Raw genomic sequence first — 22,273 nt, 5'->3', positions numbered from 1 at the left:
AACTTCTACACAGAATTTTGACCTTTGACTTCTTTGACCTTTGACCTTGATTTTTGACCTGTATTGTACATTTTCCTACCAAATGCTACTCCTTCGCCATTTCTAACCCGATTTCGATTCCATTTGCTTTATGTGATGGCACTAGGTGAGGGCTTCAAAACTTCTACACAGAATTTTGACCTTTGACTTCTTGGACCTTTGACCTTGATTTTTTTTACCTATATTGTACATTGGCTACAAAATGCTACTCCTTCGCCATTTCTAACCCGATTTCGATTCCTTTTGCTTTATGTGATGGCACTAGGTGAGGGCTTCAAAACTTCTACATAGAATTTTGACCTTTGACTTCTTTGACCTTTGACCTTCATCTTTTTACCTATATTGTACATTTTGCTACTAAATGCTACTTCCGGCGGGGACATATATTACGCACCGCGTAATTTCTACTTTTCCTTGTTATTTTATGAGTTTGCCTGACCAGAAATATCTTTCTTTTAGAGACTCCTGTTTAAAGATATTGAATTCCATTCTTCAAATACATTTACTGGAGGATCATTACGAACAGACAAACAAACAAACCATTGAAACAAATCAAAATAAAAACAGGTGACAAAATCTGAAAAAAAAATATAAAAGTCATGTGAAAGAAGAGATCACTAATCTGTCCAAACAAAATACTTGCATGTACATAACTTATCTTCCTTCTAAATACTGTAAACATCAAAATTTATGCAGTATGGAAATTTTCGCACATTTTGCAAGATAAGAAACTAGCACAAAAATAAAAGCACAAGAACCTTTTGCTTGTCATATGTAACACTATTTCATATTTTTATTCCACGGAATTAAGAACACACAAAATTCATCTTACCCTACGTAGCTAAAAAAAAAATACTTTGATACAAAGTGCTGACATTTTCACTTTTACAGTAGTACGTAGATGTGAGTGTTGTGTCGTGATGCACATAGTGTACAATATTTTGATAGCATTATGCAGTAGCTTGAACATCTCCATCCCATTTTTCCCTTCATGCCATGTCATTATACCCCAAGTGGCAATGAGATGAGGCCTTGATTGATTTGACAGCCTAGGGCAGACTAAATAATGGAGCGTTTCTCTTCTAGCTCTTCAAATCACCCATCCCTCATCAACTTTTCCATTTTACTCATTTTACCTACTTTTTCCCCCCATGTTTGCAATAGATGCAAGATCTCTTTTTCTCAACAAATTTGAGATAGCAACTCCACTCTTCAAATCCCTCTTATTATTTTTGTGTCACTCATTTTCATTCCCTGTTATGATGGACTTATGCAAGACCTCTTTTTTATTTATAACAAAAAATGTAGTCCGAAACTAGAAATGTCGCTACGGCGACTGATGCCTCCGCCATAATGCATGATTCTCCCAATAGGTGTATAGTACAATGTCTTGACAATGTGTGATGACAGTTTCACATAACTGGCAAAATATCGAAATAACAGGTTTGTCAGAAATATCTTGAATGTTCACTTTCCACGAACTGGGTTTGCTATAATTGTCTATTAAAGAGTGCAGATACACATATTTGGGGAATTGAAAATTTTTACTTGACTTCTGACCGACCTTATTATAAGTTTATGCATTGAGTATAATTTTCAAGGTATGAAGAAAGAGTGTAATTACAGTACAAAATTTTTTTTTTTTTCATTTAAACCTGACCTTTGACCTTCTGGCTGGAAATTTCCAAGAGAATCTCCATCAAGTAATAAATGTACATATATTAAACACTTTTAAAACTAATAATGCAATCATTACATATACTAGTATACATGTATGAGGGAAATACAGTAGTAACATTTTGAGGAGTTGACCTTGACCTTTGAACCCCTGACTATTGACCCATGACCCCTAAATTCCCTAGATAATTCCTGCCAGTCAGTACATGCATATGTACCATGTTCCATGAAGATACATTGAACCATTTGCGAGAAAAGTGATATTGCAACATTTTCACCTAACCTTTGACCTTTTGACCTTTGACCTTATGACATGAAACTCTCTCTGGAGAATCCTTACGCAGTAGTACATGTCTACACTAAGTTTCAAGAAAATAACTGCGGGCATTGCATAGATATGGGGGAAATAGCAACATTTTTAGCATTTGACCTTGACCTTTTGACCTTTGACCTCTTGTCAATGTCACTAGAATCTACTCAACTAATTGTCCCATCATACATCATCCTTGGACCAAGTTTGGTGAAAGCTGCTTCCTCCAGTTTTGAGTTATCACATAAACAGATAAATTTTAGGATTTGACCTTGATCTTTGACCTTTGACCTCTGTCCAATTTCACTGAAAAACTAATCAAGTAATTGTCCCATCATACATCATCCTCCAAAGTTTGGTGCTCCATACAGTCTTGAGTTATCGCGTAAACGGATACAATTTCATGATTTGACCTTGACCTTTGACCTTTAGCCGATTTCACCCAAAATCTTATCAAATCGTTGCCCCATCATACTTCATACTTGGACCAAGTTTGGTAAAATTCCAGTAAATATTACTCAAGTTATCGCGTAAACGAAAGCGGACGGACGTACGTACGTACGTACGGACGGACAACCCGAAAACATAATGCCTCCGGCACCACTTCGTGGCGGAGGCATAAAAAGGGATCTATAAATATTAGCACCCTACTTTATGTTGACTCTTTCTGCTTCCGTAGGTAAACATGCATTGTTTAACTAGCATGAAGTGTCTTTGTTTTAGGAGAGCGGCTACTGTTTGCCCTTAGGTTATTGAATAGTTAAATCGAACATGTCTGTAAAAATATGAGTTGAACTGATTGATAGGTTGCCAGGTTGCTACTTGTTGATATTTTATGGCATTCTTTTTTTCCCCCTCAAATTTTGGCAAACTGGTACTCCAATGTATCTGTCTAGCAATCCATGCAATAAACAGGCATGATATTCTGTAGATTTAGATCTGATGTCCTAATCTTTTTTTTTTCTTCTCTAGTCTGTATACAGTTTGCAACTTCCATGTGGTAAAATCACCTGAAAATTTTCATTTTTTAAAAACAACCTCAATATCATCCCTGAATAAACTTCATGCATTTCATGTTCACAAGTGGACACATGATATTTGAAGCAATAATTCAAGAGACAAATTTACATGTACCAACTAATCATTTTTCTCTTTGTATGCACAATAGACTACACAAAAATAAAAACAGACCTTTTTTCCCAGTCTTAGATGAATCAATATTGGTTTTCAAACAGAGTAATATACACTCAAATTTATCTTCAAGCTTCAGTGAAGCATCATGTTTTGTTGATACACTGTTATACTATTTCCTGTTGTGTATGAATGCCATCTTGAAGTAATTGTGTATCACATAAACATTCATTTGATTTCACCAAATAATTATGGCTGATTAAACTGAAATTGGAGTACATATCGCATAATATTACAATTATTGTGAAAACAGAAACATGATTCTTTTATGTTATCGTGAATGATCAGTGTATATTAGCCTTATCTAAAAAGAGAACAACCTTGATTGCATAATTTTATCCCCCGAACAGAGTTCGGAGGATACTATGGATTTGGCCTCGTCGCGCCGCGTCCGCCGCCGCCGCCGCCGCCGCAGAGATTTCCTTGTGAGCGCTCCACCGGCTGCGTTTCTTTTCCAATCATCTTCAAAGTTGGCATGAAGGTGTATTATGGTTAGACGAAGACGCCTATTGTTTTTGGTGATGGCGCCCTCGCTTGTCCCATCTGTATACATGAAAAGGTAAATCCAATAGGGTCTGCTTGTGAGCGCTCTACCGGCTGCGTTTCTTTTCCGATCATCTTCAAAGTTGGCATAGAGGTGTATTATGGTTAGACGAAGACGCCTGTTGTTTTTGGTGATGGCGCCCTCGCTTGTTCCGTCTGTATACATGAAAAGGTAAATCCAATAGGGTCTGCTTGTGAGCGCTCTACCGGCTGCGTTTCTTTTCCGATCATCTTCAAAGTTGGCATGAAGGTGTATTATGGTTAGACGAAGACGCCTATTGTTTTTGGTGATGGCGCCCTCGCTTGTTCCGTCTGTATACATGAAAAGGTAAATCCAATAGGGTCTGCTTGTGAGCGCTCTACTGGCTGCAGTTCTTCTTCGATCATCTTCAAACTTGGCATGAAGGTGTATTATGTTTAGACGAAGATGCCTACACCCTGTATTGTTTTTGGTGATGGCGCCCTCGCTTGTTCCGTCTTTATACATGAAAAGGTAAATCCAATAGCGTCTGCTTGTGAGCGCTCTACTGGCTGCAGTTCTTCTTCGATCATCTTCATACTTGGCATGAAGGTGTATTATGGTTAGACAAAGACGCATATTGTTTTTGGTGATGGCGCCCTTGCTTGTTCCGTCTTTATACATGCAAAGGTAAATCCAACAGCGTCTGCTTGTGAGCGCTCTACTGGCTGCAGTTCTTCTTCGATCATCTTCATACTTGGCATGAAGGTGTATTATGGTTAGACGAAGACGCATATTGTTTTTGGTGATGGCGCCCTCGCTTGTTCCGTCTTTATACATGAAAAGGTAAATCCAATAGGGTCTGCTTGTGAGCGCTCTACTGGCTGCAGTTCTTCTTCGATCATTTTCAAATTTTGACATGAAGGTGTATTATGGTAAGATGAAGAGGACTTTTGTTTTTGGTGATGGCGCCCTCGCTTGTTCCGTCTTTATACATGAAAAGGTAAATTCAATAGGGTCTGTTTGTGAGCGCTCTACTGGCTGCAGTTCTTCGATCATCTTCAAACTTGGCATGGAGGTGTATTATGATAAGACAAAGATGCCTATGGTTTTTGGTGATGGCGCCCTCGCTTGTTCCGTCTTTATACATGAAAATGTAAATCCAATAGGGTCTGCTTGTGAGCGCTCTGCTGGCTGCAGTTCTTCTTCGATCGTCTTCAAATTTGGCATGAAGGTGTATTATGATAAGACAAAGATGCCTATGTTTTTTGGTGATGGCGCCCTCGCTTGTTCCGTCTTTATACATAAAAAAGGTAAATCCAATAGGGTATGCTTCTTGATGCTGTGGGTTCGGGGGATACATGTGCTCGGCTGCGCGACCTGCCGAGCATGAAATTTCTAGTTTTTATTAACAGTGATGATTTTTAATTTTATTAGCAGTTCTGTCTTTATTTTCATTTGTTTTTGATGTCTTGTGTCCAGGACACCGATCATGGCTGGTGGACTGTTTGCAGTGGACAGAAAGTACTTCATGGATGAGCTTGGAGGTTACGACGAAGGGCTAGAGATATGGGGAGGGGAGCAGTATGACTTGTCTTTCAAAGTGAGTAGCAATGTCCAGGTAGTGTGTTGCCCTCTATGTTCATTACTAACCAGGGGGAACTAGGAAAGCAGTAGACAAGCAAAATGTTACCTAGTGTAAAAGCTGTTATTTTTGCTAATTTCATAAATCACTGTCGAGCGTGAATTTAATATGTGAAAATATTGCAAATGGACAGGCATTAGTACACTTACGATAGTCTCACTGTCAAATCATGAATATCTGTATCCTCATTTGTGAAAATAACAATTTTTACAGTATCTGGTCAGTTGTTGGCTACTTTAAGTAAACTGCTGCCTGTCAGCCAGTGTTTGTGAATTTTTGATTCTGTGAAGTGATTTTTTATCAATGTCAGGTTTTTATCATTTTATTTCAAGTTTTGATTTGATTTGTGTAAAAATATGATGCAGTATCTGTCCATTGTATATCAGCCTCATACCATGGCCTCAGTTTTCAGTTTACAGTACAAATAATTTCTTTTTAATTGGCATATTTCCGAGAACAGTATGTCATTAAGTCTCTGCTAATCTGTGCTATCGATTGGCTTGATGATTTCCTTATTGTAATAGGCCTCCGTTGGTCGTCATTGTTGACCATGGAAAGGGAAATCAGTTAATATTTTATGAAAATGTTTGTGCATTATTGAATCTCTGAGGCTGTGATAAAGGCAACATAGCTGGCACAGCATCAGCAATGGCTTTCATATGAGTTCGGTTTGGGAGTGTTGGTCTCTACCACAAGAGGTATAATTGTGAAGAGATTGGGATGTTGAACCATAGGAGTTATACATATCTTGGTCCTTGCTCCTAATCTCGGAACAATTGAAGAGCATTTTGTCACCTTAAGTATGTACAATACAGCCATTTCATAAACCCATGATATGGGTTTATAAAAATGAGTGGTAGGATCTCTGTAATCTGACTGACTGATTGCAATGTAAGAGTAGTTTTACTACCTCACCATGTGTTCACACTTATTTACATTTTTTAGCAATGCACTTATAAAATTTTTCTGGTATTTTTTTTCTGGTAAGTTTTTGCATGGGCTTGTGTTTATTGGCTCATACCTTCTGGTAAGTTTTCCACTGGATGCATGGCTCAGTGTCAGTAGAGACAGGCTGGTACTTCATTGTACACCCATTTTTATAAAACATATGATGCACATTCATGATTTGTGAATGGATGGAATGTGATGCATTCATTAACCCTTGAAATAATCTAAAAGTGACAAGGTTGCACCTTATACAGTACCGACAGCGAATTATTTTCCACGCAAACATTCGAAAATATTTCCGAATATTCGTGAATCGCACATTTGCGAATATTTGGGAATATTCGGAAATAATTATTATCCTGGATCAAAAAAGAAGAAGTATTCAACGCATTTGCAATGCGCGAATATTCGTGAATTTACGATGTGCGCATATGCGCGCAATGCACAAAAATGCGCAAACATTCACAAATATGTGGAAAATAATTCGCTGTCGGTACTGTAGATTTGAACCACTTGTTAACTTGTGCTTCCAGTTCGTAGTGATCCACTCTAGCCTGTGCATCACGAGTGTAGTATCCCATGATGCCCATGAATTGATGTTTGAGCCTTCATTCTTTTGAATTCTCTTTTCAGGTGTGGATGTGTGGAGGGGAAATGGAAGAGATTCCGTGTTCGCGGGTCGGACACATTTATCGAAAATTCATGTCATACTCTGTTCCAGGCGGGGCAGGAGTAATCAATAAAGTGAGTACAGGTAGTATGGAATTGCTCTGTAAGAATTCAAAACTATCTGCCAGATTCACAGTAGGAAAGTGAGCAGCTGAAATTTTATCTTGCTGTTAAAGGAGTCAGAGCTAACGTAAGTCAAATATTTATGTAACCCATCAACTAAGCATTTGTATCTGGTATTGTGATTTGATGTAGCCAAAGAAATGAGATCCAACTTGAAAAGGGTGTGGGAATTTAACTTTAAGTTCTGAATACACTTTATATCTCTGATACTACTAATTCAAATTGGTCTTGTTTTAGTAGTCTTTTAGGACACTGTGTGGGGTGGAGGAAAAGCAATATATCCTATGTCCAATTTCTTCTGCACTTTGGTTTAAAAGTCATCTACAGTGGCTGCAATTATGAGTGATTCTTGTCCTTTGTAAACCCGTTTCAGAACTTGCTACGAGTGGTGGAGGTCTGGATGGATGAGTGGGGCAAGCACTTCTACCAGCGCCGGCCCTACCTAAAGGGCCAGAACTTTGGCGACATCAGCAAGCAGCTGGCCCTGCGCGAGAGGCTCCACTGCAAAAACTTCACCTGGTTCCTCACCGAGATCGCTCCCGACATCTTACAGTACTACCCACCAGTGGAGCCTGAGGGAGGGGCAAAGGGATATGTAAGCATTACAACAACAACAATAACCAGCCTCAATATTCCCCCTCACCTGTGTAGTGGTTTCTATTTGTGACCTTGCACCACAAAACCACCAAAAACGCACCAGATGAGATTTCTTTAGTTGTGATGAAATTCTGAGGGAGACGTTCCGGCTGTGCTTCTGTATTTTGTCTTTGTCAACATGTATGTGAATGTCTTCGCTGTGTGTTTTTTGTAGCTGATGGTCATTTGCAATGCTTGCTGCTGTGCTTTAAATGTACTGTTCATTGTATACATGTATGTTAGATGCAAAAATATTGCCACTCCCCTTGTTATACTAATAGTGTGAGCTCATTCACTCTGAATACTGGTGGCAGCTGGTCTTAGATGAGAAATACATATCAATCATTCATTCATTCATTAACACACACACCCATTCTTACCCATACATACATGTATCTCATATGAAAGAGTCAAGGAACATCGGGTTCAAATGTCTGGATGACAGGACATTTGATGAAGATCAAAGAGACAAACAGAGATCCCTACAATGTACATCAAAGACTCTACAGTAGTTCTTCCAAATTTTTGTAATGCCTTTAGAAGAAGGATGTGCTGTTTGGAGTTTCAGCCATTTATATGTGAGGTCATTGATTTGCAGATATTGAACAGAAAACCTTCTTCCTGTAGAAGAATAAAGCAAATGATGGACATTATATGTGGAATCTTCAGTAACAGAGGCATACTGCATGTCAATTCAAACCTGTCCTATTACCTACAAAAATCTAAAATCCCAATAGATATTTTACAGGACCCACCACTTTGCCATAGACAATGCATTAAAGGAATGTTCATTTGATTATTGGACTTAGCACATCTACTATAATCAGTTTTTATGAACATTATTTTCCAAACAAGGGTCGGATTGCTCAAATAGATTGTTTGTCTTCCCCTTTTTCTTTACTATTATTCAATTGACTCCACCTCCTCTTCTGACTCTGATGCTCATTTGTAACTCCTCCTCTAACTCTGACTCCAACTGCTCTTCTGACCCTTACTCCTCTGCTGATTCCAACACCTTCTGACTTTGACTTTTCTGACTTTGGCACTGACTCTAATACCTCTTCAAACTCATGATTCCTCTGACTGTGGCTCTGACACTGACTCTAACACCTCTTCTGACTCTGACACTGATTCCTCTGACCTCCTCTGACTTGACACTGACTCTAACCCCTCTTTTTGACTCTTACACTGATTCTAAGACCTCCTCAATGACTCAACACTGACTCTAACACCTCTTCTGACTCTTACACTGACTCTAAGACCTCCTCTGACTCTGACACTGACTTTAACACCTCTTCTGACTCTTACACTTTCTTTAAGACCTCTGACTCGACACTGACTCTAACACCTCTTCTGACTCTTACACTTTCTCTAGGACCTCTTCTGACTCGACACTGACTCTAACACCTCTTTTGACTCTTGATTTCTTTGACTCTGACACTGACTATAATGCTTTTATTTGCCCATTTTGGCCCATGACTCCTCTAACTCAAATACTGAGTCTAACACCTCTTCTGACTGACTCCTCTGACTCGGACTCTGATTCTAATTCCTCTTCTGATTCAGACTTTTGTTTCACCTACAAATTAAATCAACTTTGTTTTTTACTTCTTCTCTACATTTTCCCTCTCCGTTTTTGTTTTCTGTCAATGGTTTATGTTCTTTACATGCCGGTCAAAGAAATTTGCAAAATTACAACTCTGGGCTAAAGGATATGTGAGTCTGACTTGATTTCCAAAATATTGTCAACACCAAGAGGGATCTTCTTTACCTTTGTCATATATTTACATATTCTTCTGGTGGCTGGGCAAAACTTTTCAAGATTCTTTATGTAGTTGAATAGCGAGCAAACAATTAGTTCTTCCCTCTGAGATTATCATAGACTTTGTGCAGGTCCCATTATGTTTCTGTAGGCAGTAGTTTGTAGGAGTCTGTCATTTAATCATTGCACTGTGTCCACCATTTCATCCATCTTGATCAAAAAGTGAATTTAGCTGCAGTCACACTGGCAAAAAATTGTAAAGTTTTAGATCACGGCGTGAAAGATATTGAAGTTTTGCCATTGTCGCCACAAACTTCCTACGAAACTTCTCATGAAACTTCTCTTCAAACTTCCTACTTGAAGGAGGAAAATTTTCGAGATCCCTGCCAATCTTCTTGGTCTTTGGGCAGTGTGAACGCTAGCAACTAAAACTTTGCAAAGTTTGTCACATGACCAGTCCACCACCTGCTTGCGGCATTGGTCAATGGTTTTCTTGTGGGTGGTGCCTCATTATTGGGAGGCACCTGTGTGCATTACAGGTATTACACCTGTACGTCACAGTCTTTAGCCATCAGACAGGGCGCTCTTTCTACTTTCTTGTGCAAGTGTGTTAGTGACCCAAACTTTGAGAACTTAAAGATGGAGAAGTTGGCAGCCAGTGTGGATGGACGACCAGAGATCGCAAAGACTTTGCAATCTGAATCTTCGTGACGTTTTGCCTGTGTGACCGCAGCTATTGTCTACTGGAAGCTCCATACATTTTATATTATAAATATTAACCCATAATGGGTTGCAGATATTCCTTGCATATAATGTGTGTGCTGTTTGCTTGATTCCAAAAGTGTGTCTCTTCTCTGATAGATAGATATAGTTTGTATTGCATAGTGATATGCTTATAGTGTATGTCATCAGTGTAGCCTTCTCATTCAGATTGATGTGTCCCTGCATTGGGAATTTGTTTCTGTGTCATTTTGTTGTAGTGTTCATCTCACTGTGTACTGACCCCTAAAATTGTTTGTCTGTGTATCCCCTGTGTATGTGATTGCCATGTTTGTAGATGTGTGTATTGTGAAGTTACTTTTAGATATGTGCAAATGTAAATCTTCAATGCAGCATATATGGTATGTATCAATAAAGACAGTGCAGTCTCACTGTAACAGACGGAACTAAAATATGAGAAGTTTTCAGTTTGTTGCACTTTGATTAAGAATACACAGAAATTGATTCTCATCCTTTCCTTTAAGTTTAGAGTCTTAGAAGATTTTTTTTTCAGCAAGATTTTCAAGCCTCTAATCTTGTGATCACCCTCATTTAGTCTCCTTTGTTTATTTTTGTATTATTTCTGAATGGACATTTGCAGACAGAGTATTTTGATCTAGCACAGAAATGCAAAGAAGGAAGTGTGAGCATACAAACTTTCCTTGTAGTCTGCCCGAGGTTTGTCTCATCAGCAAGAGTATGCAACAAGGAGCATGAAATAAGACTATGGCTGCAAGACATAGTAAAAGATTGCATTTTGCTCTCATAGAAATGCATGTTGCCATCATCATACACTGGTAGTGCATAATGAGTATTGTAAATGCACAGTAATTTTTGCGGTGCATCAATTTCCACTCTTCTTTCGCCTAGTGCGAATTCTAAAACCCACGAATATATCTTCACAAATTCTCTGCACATTTTGAATGGGTCGACAATCATTCAGCGCAAATTCAAGAACCCGCGAATATCCTTTTGAGCTGCTTAGTGCGAAAAATATGGATGTCTAAAGTACTTGTGATGCAAACAGCTCACCATGCAGATGTTATCCACTCATTTGACATTGCTTGGCCTTTTGGCATGAATGTCCACATATTCGCATGTCCAGATGCTGTACTGGTCATACATTCATCTACATTGAATGCTCTCTCACAATCCAGTTCCAACCTCACATGTTTGTTAATGAGCAAAATCTTTCACGTCCTCAAATCGTGCCTCATTTCTCTGTTAGTTGGTACATGATCTTGCAGGGTTAAATGACAGAAAAACAAAATTAATTGCTATATTTTCTTTTTTGTGTGTGTTGGCCAAGAATTTGGTTTGACTATCTTGACAAACCTATCGGTTTTCACACCTTACTTGCAGGAGGATATTTTGTAATCTTTAAAGATATGAGTTGCCTCCTGTAGTCAGAAAATTAAAGCATTGAGCTGTCAATCAACAGCAGTGTTTTAACCCTAACTAGGCCGGGCTATTTAGGTAGTTGATAGAGCCGGGGGGGGCCTCCCAGGCCCCCCTCCAGATCTCGGCCGTTGACCGCGCGATCGCGACGAAAATTGGCACACACATTGCCTATGATGTAATCTAAAATACCATGAAGTTAATTTTTTAAATAATCATCATTTATGCTAAATTATGCTAATTTATGCATGATGATGCATAAAATCAGACTATTTGGTATAAATCACAAAATAAAGCTCAAAACAGGCACATTTTTTGTGTAGATATTCTTTTTAGTGTCCTTAGCAAATGCAATAAAAAAAATTTGTGATATCAGAAAAAATTCTTAAGTATTTTATTGTTTTTTTGAATTTCTTATGTATTTCTTTGTTTTTTCGACTTTATGTTTTTCATTGTTTTTTCGATGAAATTTGTCCGCGACATTGCTCCGAACAAGAAAATATGTTATTCATTGATTTTAATCAATAAAACACCAAAATAATCATGCTTTTATGAAATTTGCCAGTAAGCACAGTTTGCATTGAAATTGTACACGAATTAACGTTTCTGAGCAATTTTTGGTCTGACATGCATGTACATATTTATGCGTAACTTTGGAACCGCACGCATGGGCGTCGCAAATTTGGTGTCAAAAGATGCGGGAGACTCTAAAGAAAAAAGTCATGAAACGTCGCGGCGATAGCTTTTTGCGCTTGTGATATATCGCGCGGAACGTCGAGGGGGCCCCCCCCCCCCCCCCGGCCTAGTTAGGGTTAATAGTATACTTAGATATTTCAGGATGGATACATTTGCAGGAGAGTCCAAGCTGGATCGCACTATTTGAATGCCGAGCAATGATGCACACTCTGCTGGCCAAAGAGAAGAGTATTTATATTTCTTTTGGGTTCTGGAATTGTACCTTTGTATAGAAATGTTTTATGATTGATATGACTCCGTAGTAAGTGTGCTCTTTGCACGTGTCTGTGTTTCACACGTTTCAGATAACTCACGTAGATACGGGGAAATGTCTGACCCTGTCTCAAGTGAGTAAAGATGAACTCGTCATACAGGAGTGCACACCTAGATCCATGAAGGAAGGAGGAACACAGGTAGGTAGTTACCATGGTTACAAGGAGGGCTATCATTTGCTATGCAATAATTTTGCTGACCATAGAATTTAATAGTGAGCCTTAGATCTGCGACACAGACACTAAGACAATGCTTATTGTGTACAGTATATAATAGGCAAAATATGGTGTTCTTCCCATATGCAAGGCATCCGTTTCCATTGTCCAACCCGGGAGGCTGCGTCGTCTTAGCATTTGCGTCGCAGATCTAAAGCTCACTAATAGCTGCTTGGTTCACAAAAAACTGCCGTAAGTTCAAGTTAGATTCAAGTTTGCTAATTTCAGTGATGGCAGATTCCCAAAAGAGTTAAACTGAAACTGTGTGCATGCTCTTGCAGTTATCTAGCTTCACATCGATCCTCTATGTGCTCATAAACCACAAGACTTCATGTAGTTAAGTTGTAGAAAGCGTGATGATAAGAACACCCCCTGGAATGTTGTAGTACGAGGGCTCATGTAAATTCAGCTACCAGTAAGCTTGTGGTTAAGCGTAACCCTTGTCGGTTCTTAGTTACTTCTGTGAGATGAGCACCTCAAGTTGCTTCTAGTTGCAAACTATGGGTAGTCGGTAAGCCGATGACTGAGTCGGGCATGCGAACGTGGCACACAAAGATTTTAATGTTGTAGTTTTGACAGTAAATGACCATAATAATGGATGGTGAATTTTGTCTCTCTCTCCAGTACTGGAAGTTGACGTGGCACGATGACTTCAGGCCAGGGGCCAAGGACAAGAAGCAGTGTGTGGATTTTCCCTACGGGAGAGAGGGGGCGGAGCCTATACTCTACCCCTGTCACCATGGAGGCGGGAACCAGCTGTGGGTGTACGATGAGGTGAGAAATACAACCAGAACATGTGTCTCTCTACCACAGATAGTAACATGTTGCAACTGATTGTCAAATTGCCCTTCATCGATTAGATACATGTTCTTAGCACCGATTATTCAGTGTTTTAGTGAGTAGCCATGATTAAAAAGAAAAGAAAAAAAAAACTTATAGCATGCACCGGGTACTGTGCTTTCATTCAAATTAATGCATTAATTAATGGTATTTTATGTTGATGAAGGCCAATTTGTCAATGAGTTGCAATGAAAACAACTTGATGTAAGAATTCATTAATGTGAGTTGTACATGCACCATGTTGATCAGCAGCATGTCTAGCAAGTAGTCATGAAGTCTTAGGCTGTGTGTAAGGCGTGACAGATTTAGTATCACGAGCGTTCGCCCGCGTCCGGCATGCCTTCTTATCTGTTAAGTAGCCAGCTTGGCTCGAGCTTGGCATGCGCCCATGCCGTCCGCGTTCGGGAACGCCAGCTTAAAAGTCTTTTGTTTAGTGCCTTTGTTTCGAACACAATAGTGTCAACTTCACTGCACCCAATCGACCACGAAGCCATCGCTCCATGTAGCCAGCGTTCGGGAACGCCCGGATTAAGTCTTGCCTTTGTCTTGTGCTTACACTTACTTACACTTACACAGTTGATTTCATGGAAGCTTAAAAAACGGACAAACTAGCAAACAAATGAAACCACCATTGCACCAAAAGCATCGCACTATTACGCGTTAGTAACTCTGTGATTACCTTAATTTGCGTCGATGAGAGGCGTAATCAAAAAGTATATCCGAAATAGTATTCATTCCCCTTACATGAGCGTGAGACCACTCTTGTAAGCAGCTTCTCAGGTGAAGCAAAATGTGTGTAATGAAGTGACAAGTGTATTAAGAAAAACATTCACAATAGCTAGGTAGATTGACGGAAACTTGACACCCATGGCCGTGCCAGCCAGGCAACAGGCTGGTGGAAATTTCCAGGAACTTCAAAGCAGGTTTGCCGCCAGGCAAAACCACAGGGTAAAGGAATTTGCGTACGCGCTGAATGGGTCGTAAACATCGTGTCAATTGCATGGGGGGCCTGGGAACAGGGGCTATCTTAATGTATAGTAACCCTGTGCTGTATAATACGTGCATGCTGATGGAGACAAGTGCTGGAGTTGGCGAGAGCTAGCTGGATGAGAGCTGCCTGCCTGAAACCAGGGAGGTACATACACATCTGGCTCTGCTGAAACTATGGAGCTAGAGTACAGTAAAGTCGACACGATAAAAAGTCCCGATTTTTGCCTTTGTTATTCCTTGAAAATTTCTTCGTCTTAGTCCACATTTAGAAGTCGACAACTCGCGTAAGTCGACCTGATTTTTCAGTGCCAACTGAGCTGAAATACGTGTTTATTCCCTCGTCTAAGTCGACATATTTTTTTTTCTCGCTCAAAATCTTATCGCCATTCTCTGAAAAAGAATTGTTTTCCCGCGAGTCAGTAATTTGCTTGTGTACGGCGTGGTAGCGTTCGCGCCATGCGTCCATTGTCTTGTACGCCAGAAATGAAAGGGCATACATTCATTTACATTCTTTGGAGAATTATATGTAGTTGCCTACCCAAAGCAGTTCACTTTCCCCCTTTTCTCCTGCTCGTTATTCTCAAAACGCACAAACTGTGTACACATAAAGGTCCTAGTAGAAAATCATTATCAGAACATGATACACGTGTAGGTGTTTCTGTTTATCCGAATATTCTAACGTTAATTATTCCGAAGCGTTAATAGAAACCTGGGCCCGTTTTTAGAAAATTAATCAAATGCAACTACATGTAATTAAATGCAACTGAAAATTAAATGCAGGTGTATCAAATCACGAGCAACTTTGCACATAAACGCAAGTGCGTTGCTGAAAAGGCTTGCGTTTGATAATCATATGAAACTAGAAAAGAGTTGTACAAACCTGAAACTCAATTGCGTTGAAACGCAACTCTTAAAATCAAATGAAGTCCATCAAATCATGCGCAACGCTGTATTCAAATGCAAGAGCGTTGCAGGGAAGACTTGTGGTTTTCGTAAGAAACTAGAAACTTTGCAACTGATTGACAAATTGCCCTACATCGACGTTAATGAGCACTGAATTGATCAGTGTTTTAGTAGTAGCCATGATAAAAAATCATGGGCGTACATACTCGAGCAGGATTCGAACCTACGACCTATCGACGTTAATTAAAACACTGATCAATTCAGTGCTTATTAACGTCGATGTAGGGCAATTTGTCAATCAGTTGCAATGAAAACATCTTGACGGAAGAATTTCATGAATTTGAATAACAAAGCAGTACCCGCTGCATGCTATAAGGATTAGAACCAACACTTGCTGTCGGACGAAAGCTCGGTGGTCTAGTGGAGATGACGCCTGTCCGGTGATCAGGAGGTCGTAGGTTCGAATCCTGCTCGAGTATGTACGCCCATGATTTTTTATCATGGCTACTACTAAAACACTGATCAATTCAGTGCTTATTAACGTCGATGTAGGGCAATTTGTCAATCAGTTGCAATGAAAACATCTCAAAGGAAGAATTTCATGAATTTGAAAAACTAGAAACTGTGGTTAAAAGCATCTCTTAACATCTATGGGGGTGCGTTATTGTTGAAAAATCTTGCATTATTTTGTTTGTTTTTTCGTACGCAAAATTAAAAATTAAACGCAGCTCTGAAAATCAAATGCAATTGCAAGTCCTTGTGATCATGCGGAACGCTGAATAGACTTGCGTTTGATAATCGTACGAAACTTGAAAATTGTAGGGAACTTCTTTAAAACTCAGTTGCGTTTCAACGCGATTCTATAAATCAAATGCAAGTCCATCAAATCACACGCGACGCTGTATTCAAACGCAAGAGCATTGCCGAGAAGACATGCAGTTTTTGTATGAAATTATAAGAAACTGCGTTTAAACGCATCTCTAAACATCTACGGAAGTGAGTTATTGTTGAAAAGACCTGCATTATTTTTTACTTCGTACGCAAAATTAAAAATTAAACGCAACCCCAAAAATCAAATGCAAGTCCATCAAATCACACGGAACGCTGAAAAGACTTGCGTTTGATAATCATCTGACACTAAAAAATTGTAAGAAACTTAAACTCAATTGCGTTTAAACGCAATTCTAAAAGTCAAATGCAAGTCCATCAAATCACAAGCAACGCTGTATTTAAAACGCAAGAGCGTTGCAGAAAAGACTTGCGGTTTCTGTACGAAACTAGAAACTGCGTTTAAAAGCATAAAAATCTATACCGAAGCGTGCTATTGTTGAAAAGACTTGAATCATATTTTTTATTTCGTAACGGAACTTTCGCCGTGACCGAACTTAGTCTGCACTAGCACGGGAAAGACATCGCAACATTTACACGTTTCAAACTACCGAAATGCATCATGCTTCACGAAATGTCAGTGAAAAAATAGTAGCAAATTATTGTTACTGCAGTTCGCTATATTCCGAAGGTTCAAATCTCAGTCCAAAGTTAAATAAGTCTGACGATGGAAAGATATTCATCTTTACGAAGGTTAGTAATACCGAAAGATGTCGTTTCTGGATTAACAAATTTTTCTACTTCTTTTTAATTCAGACTGACCCGCGCCGTACAGAGCGGTAATGTTGCGAATCGGGGCGCGAGAACAATTCATTTTCAGAGTATGGCAATATAAATTTAAACAAAACAAATAAAAACATGGCGACTTATTGAAGGAAAATCACACATCCTATTCAACTCAGTCGGCACTGAAAAATTATCTCGACAGAATCATACGAATTCACACGCATATCTTCACAGCAACGCACTTGCAGTGTCTAGAAACGGGTCCAGGTTTCGGATCCCGCTTTTTCAAAATCTCTCAAGAGATTTGGGTTTTGTGCAATGCCGTTACTAATCCACGTGTGCTTGTTTCGCAATAAAACTCGAATGAAGATGTACACAGCGATAGAGGCTCAGCTCAGTAGATACCTGCCTCCAGTGACAATATTCATGTGTACAACAAAAGAGTTTGTGAGCCCATTAGCGCAATGTCTATTCATGACTATGTGTACCTGGTGCCCGATCGATACTTTCATTGTTTGATGGCACATGTAGTTGACCATGGAAAGGGGATACAGGTATAGGCCTACAGCTTGACTGCTTCCGCACAGGAGGAATACCAACCTGTCCATTCTCAAGTCGACCTGCAAAGAGAATCTCGCTTTTGAGCATTTCAGGCTCTTGGAGATGTGGAATTGGGTTGTGTAAAGCTAAAAGCCGCGTTTACACCATGTTCCCGGCAACCACGGCAGTCACATTTCAGGCCATCACGGACAAAACGGGACGGACGTGAAACAACGCTGTGAGACGAGATAGGCAAATGTGACAGGCCATGATTGCCGTGATTGATATTCCTTAATGTGAAAATTAAATACGATTCATTAATCCGAAACCGCACGAATTTTGTGATTCTAAAGGTGCATTTATCGGGATATGAAATTAATTACGTTACTCTGAAAACGAAAAAACACAACTTGTTCCTTTTAATTTCTGGGATTAACAAAACATCAGAAAGCAAAGCTTATTTAATTTTCGGATTTTTAGTCTGACATTGGGGGTTAGTAGTTTGGAAAATAAGTATTGAAAATCTTTGAGGCAAGAAAATAAGTTGAATTCTTATTATGTCATCGTTGTTTCCTTTGCCTTATGTTCATTATTCCGAAAGAAGAATAAGGTTCGTAAATCCGATGGTTCTTTTTGCAGAACTCGCAAAACACGCAAATTTGATATGCCTTAACTAATAAATTTGTTAATCCAAAATTGTATTAGGGCTCGTTAATACCATTTGTGGCATTATTCCGAAGGTTCGTAAATGTGAGAATGAATTACGTGCATGGTACGAAACTTATATCATTTTTGGCTAAAAGAAAATTAAAAATGCTGAATCTTTTCCTGTGACGGGAATATGGGTTTATTTCTGAACATGACATCGTTTACTTCTTTGCACGATATTCATCATTCCGGGAAAAAAAAAATATTCAGATGGTCCATTCATCCGAAAATAGAAAAAAGGTGGGTCGTTTATCTGTAAAGGAATTATCATATTCGTGGTAAGAAACTTCGTTTTCGAATCAGCTATATAACGTCCGAAATTTCGAAACTTATAAGAAAACCGAACCTTCAGCATAATAACAAACTTTAGCGAATCGTAACAGTTCTTTTTTTTTTTTAAATCGAGCAGTGTGGAATAACAAATATCCGACATTTATTTTAGCATGGTATGGAGCAGAATGTTACTGCTATTCACTTCCAAAAGTAAAAGCAATCATCTGACATTTATTTTGGCATCTTCTGAATGTTATTGCTATTTACTTTCGAAAGTAAAGCAAATATCCGACATTTATTTAATCACCGTATGGAATTGAATATTACTCTGATTCATTTCCGAACGTCAGAGGAAACATTCGACATTTATTTTAGCATCTTCCGGAGCTGAATGTTATTGCTATTTATTTTCGAACATAAAAGCAAACATCAGACATTTATTTTATCATCATACGGAGTTGAATACTATTATTATTCATTTCCGAACGTCAGAGCAAACATTCGACATTTATTTCAGCATCTTCCGGAGCCGAATGTTATCCTTATTCATTTCCGAATGCAAAATCAATTATCTAACATTAATTTAAGCACCGTACGGAGCTGACTCTTACCGTTATTCATTTCCAAAAGTATAAGCAAACATCTGACATTTATTTTAGTATCATACGGAGTCGAATATTACCGTTATTCATTTCCAAAATTAAGAGCAAACATATGACATTTATGTTAGCATCTTACGGAGCCGATTGTTACCGCTGTTCATTTTCGAAAGTAAAGGCAAAGATCCGACTTTTTTGGTGGCCCAATCGGGCCACCAAAATCTTCATTTCTGAAATTTTGGTGGCCCGACGTGCGTTTTTGGTGGCCCTGGGCCACCGGGCCACCGTAAGTGTCGAGCCTTGACTAATGTCATCGAAAAGTAAACCAGAATGCAACTTCTCGCTTGTGAATTATTGCTTGTGAATAATTGCAAAACTTTGGCAAAACTTTTGGAATACCAGCCCTGTTCATGACGCTTGGAAACTGCGAGTCGAGAGAATTTTGCGAACTGGTGCAATGTTACTCCGTAGCATAGGCGACTGTACTTGACGATTAAAAATGCATGTGGAGTCGCAATCGTTTGTAAACTGTCTGAAGTGCGCGATTTCTCTCACCCTGTTTTTTGCCACGCGATTAATTTTTAACTGGCAAGAACGATGTGGAATTATGGCGTCCACCGTGAATTGTGCACTTGCCGGCGCAAATTGTTCTTTTCATAGGTGAAGCCGTGCGCGGAAGGCACGTGGTTGGGATAATCCTTGCGTTCCTAAAGCGGAAAGGAACGCCATGAATGCGACTTGTGAGCAAGTCCGTTCTGTTGCGTCCAAGGAACGCCCTCATTAGGCTGATGAATAGAGGGATTAAGCCCCCCATTCTGCACGCAGGAGGAATAGGGGCGTCCCCTAACAAAAGGAGGAACGCGAGCGTTCCCCATGCGGCCGAACGCTTGTGATACTAAATCTGTCACGCCTAAGGGCTAAACCACACTTGAGCCACTCAGTAAAACTCACAAACAATTGCACCCTGAAAGTGATTTAAGGTAATACAATATTTACACATCAGAATTAGGCATTTTTAGATAACACCAAAGAGACGTTATCTATGTAACTGTAATACTGTAAAACACGATATTTTCGCAGCATGAAATTTTCACGAATTGGAGCTGACAGCCTTTTTCACAGCAAGAAATTTTTGCGAGTTGCCTCCAACATTTAATGCGTATAGTGTAGACAAGAACTTTAACATGCATTTTAATTTTGCGAATCTTGGCTCTCGTGAAATTCGCGAAATTGAAATGCATGCGAACATTCCTCATTTTACAGTACTTTCTTCCCCCCCTCCCCACCCCACCCCCTTCCTCTGAAAAATATACATGCATTATGTTGCTTTGTCCAGTATATAGTTTTCTGCCTCAGCCTCATTGGAATAACATGTCACCGAAAGGGTTTAGCGTGGCTTCTCTTTCAGCTAAATTCTACAATCTACAAAAGGGAAGTAAAGAGAGAACCCGAATGAACTTATCTTAAGCCACAAACAATTGTGTAAACAAGCCATGCATTCCTGAACATGTTTATGAAGAGCACATAGGTACCTGACTAACATACACGTCATCCCTTCCCTCCTGTCCAGGGCAAGCAGCTGATCTACCACCCCGTCTCCCACCTCTGCCTGTCGGTGTCGGAGACGAAGGCCGTCATGGTCCACTGCACGGAGGACAACACCAACGCCAGGTGGCACTGGTCCGAACCGAACTCCAAGAAACTCCAGGAACTCGTCAAGAAGCACGCCATCCTATAACGCCGATCCAATTTCTCTCCAGCATCTCCGTGTCTCTTTCATAGTGCCAATATATTTACTGTATGAGATTGTTTTTCCCCTCTGTTTTCATTTTTTTTTTTCACTGTAAATGCTCGCTTCTATGACAGGGGGCACAACTTTGTCGTGAATGGTAATTACTGTAAAAGTGGATATTTTCACGTGAGTAATTTTCTGCGCTTGGCCGGATGAGATGAATTTTGTGTGTTTGTAATTTCGCAAAATCAGGACATTAATTTACTGTAAAATATGGAATGCAAATATTTTCGAGTGTTCTGGTTCTCACGCTATCTTCTAGTTGCGCAAAATGTGCAAAAATGTCCACTTTTACATTATACGGCATACCATCTAGTATTTATGACATACTGCTGTGGAGTTGAAGGTTTTTGTCTCTGAAATTCTCTTGCCAGGGAAAGAGATTGCCGAGAGAGGAGGGGAGAATCCTCCACCATGTACTTTGTTGTTTCTGTGTCCTGCAGAAGGGAAAAAATGTTTCTGTGTCATGCAAAAGGGAAAAAACACCGATCTTGACCCTAGCCGCTGTTTAAGCAAACAATTCAGTACCCAAACATTCACAGAAATGAGAATTGGCAGAGGTATCTACTAACTTTTGTGAGAAATTCGTCCAGTCAAGAGGGAAATTGGATCCTGTTTTAAAGTTTTAGAGGATGATATGTATGCGGGTAATCTTTTAAAGTGTTGCTTTTTATAAATTGTAACTTTACAAGGCATTTTTTCTTTCTTTTAAACTTACCTGAGCCAAGGGATCAAATCAGCTTTGAGAAGCAGACTTCCAAAACTTTTCATATCAGCATAATGGAGATTTACAAGCCCTCGTCACAATAGATATCAACTGCAGAGCAAGGGAGTATGAACAAAGGAACCAGACCAGGATCCATCAACTCATGCACAGTACAAGTAGTGCAAATAAAGTCTAGTAAAGAATTACACCAAAAAAAATAGGGGATGAAGTCAAGCTTTAGCAATGGCTTTTTCCTTGTGGCAGAATTTCATTCTGGAATATTGGATTTTGTTGTTGTCAGTTCAATTGTTGTCTTGTGAATTGAATAACCTGCTTGTGCACTGTTTTTATGCCTTGTACCACCTGTTGGTCGCAGATGTCTCGGTACAGTTTTCAGGTGTTCCAGGGAATGATTCCAGTTCAGGA

The 22,273-nt window shown here is 39.4% G+C and overlaps 1 protein-coding gene across 1 annotated transcript in view; it reads left to right on the top strand.

Moving 5' to 3' along the window:
* The window catches only part of LOC140235504 (polypeptide N-acetylgalactosaminyltransferase 10-like), a 65,864-nt gene extending 43,843 nt beyond the window's left edge, over positions 1–22,021 (top strand). Inside the window, exons 7-12 of the mRNA XM_072315528.1 lie at positions 5,202–5,322; positions 6,946–7,056; positions 7,478–7,699; positions 12,700–12,807; positions 13,507–13,656; positions 20,920–22,021. Of these exons, the coding sequence (XP_072171629.1) occupies positions 5,202–5,322; positions 6,946–7,056; positions 7,478–7,699; positions 12,700–12,807; positions 13,507–13,656; positions 20,920–21,087 (880 nt within the window). The 3' untranslated portion in view covers positions 21,088–22,021. The remainder of the gene's footprint in view (positions 1–5,201; positions 5,323–6,945; positions 7,057–7,477; positions 7,700–12,699; positions 12,808–13,506; positions 13,657–20,919) is intronic.
* Positions 22,022–22,273: the final 252 nt, after the last annotated feature.

The sequence above is a fragment of the Diadema setosum genome, chromosome 11 (genome assembly GCF_964275005.1).
Source record: "Diadema setosum chromosome 11, eeDiaSeto1, whole genome shotgun sequence".
NCBI lineage: Eukaryota > Metazoa > Echinodermata > Echinoidea > Diadematoida > Diadematidae > Diadema > Diadema setosum.
The sequence above is the reverse complement of the archived record's forward strand: the minus strand, read 5'-3'. Positions and strand labels throughout refer to the sequence as shown.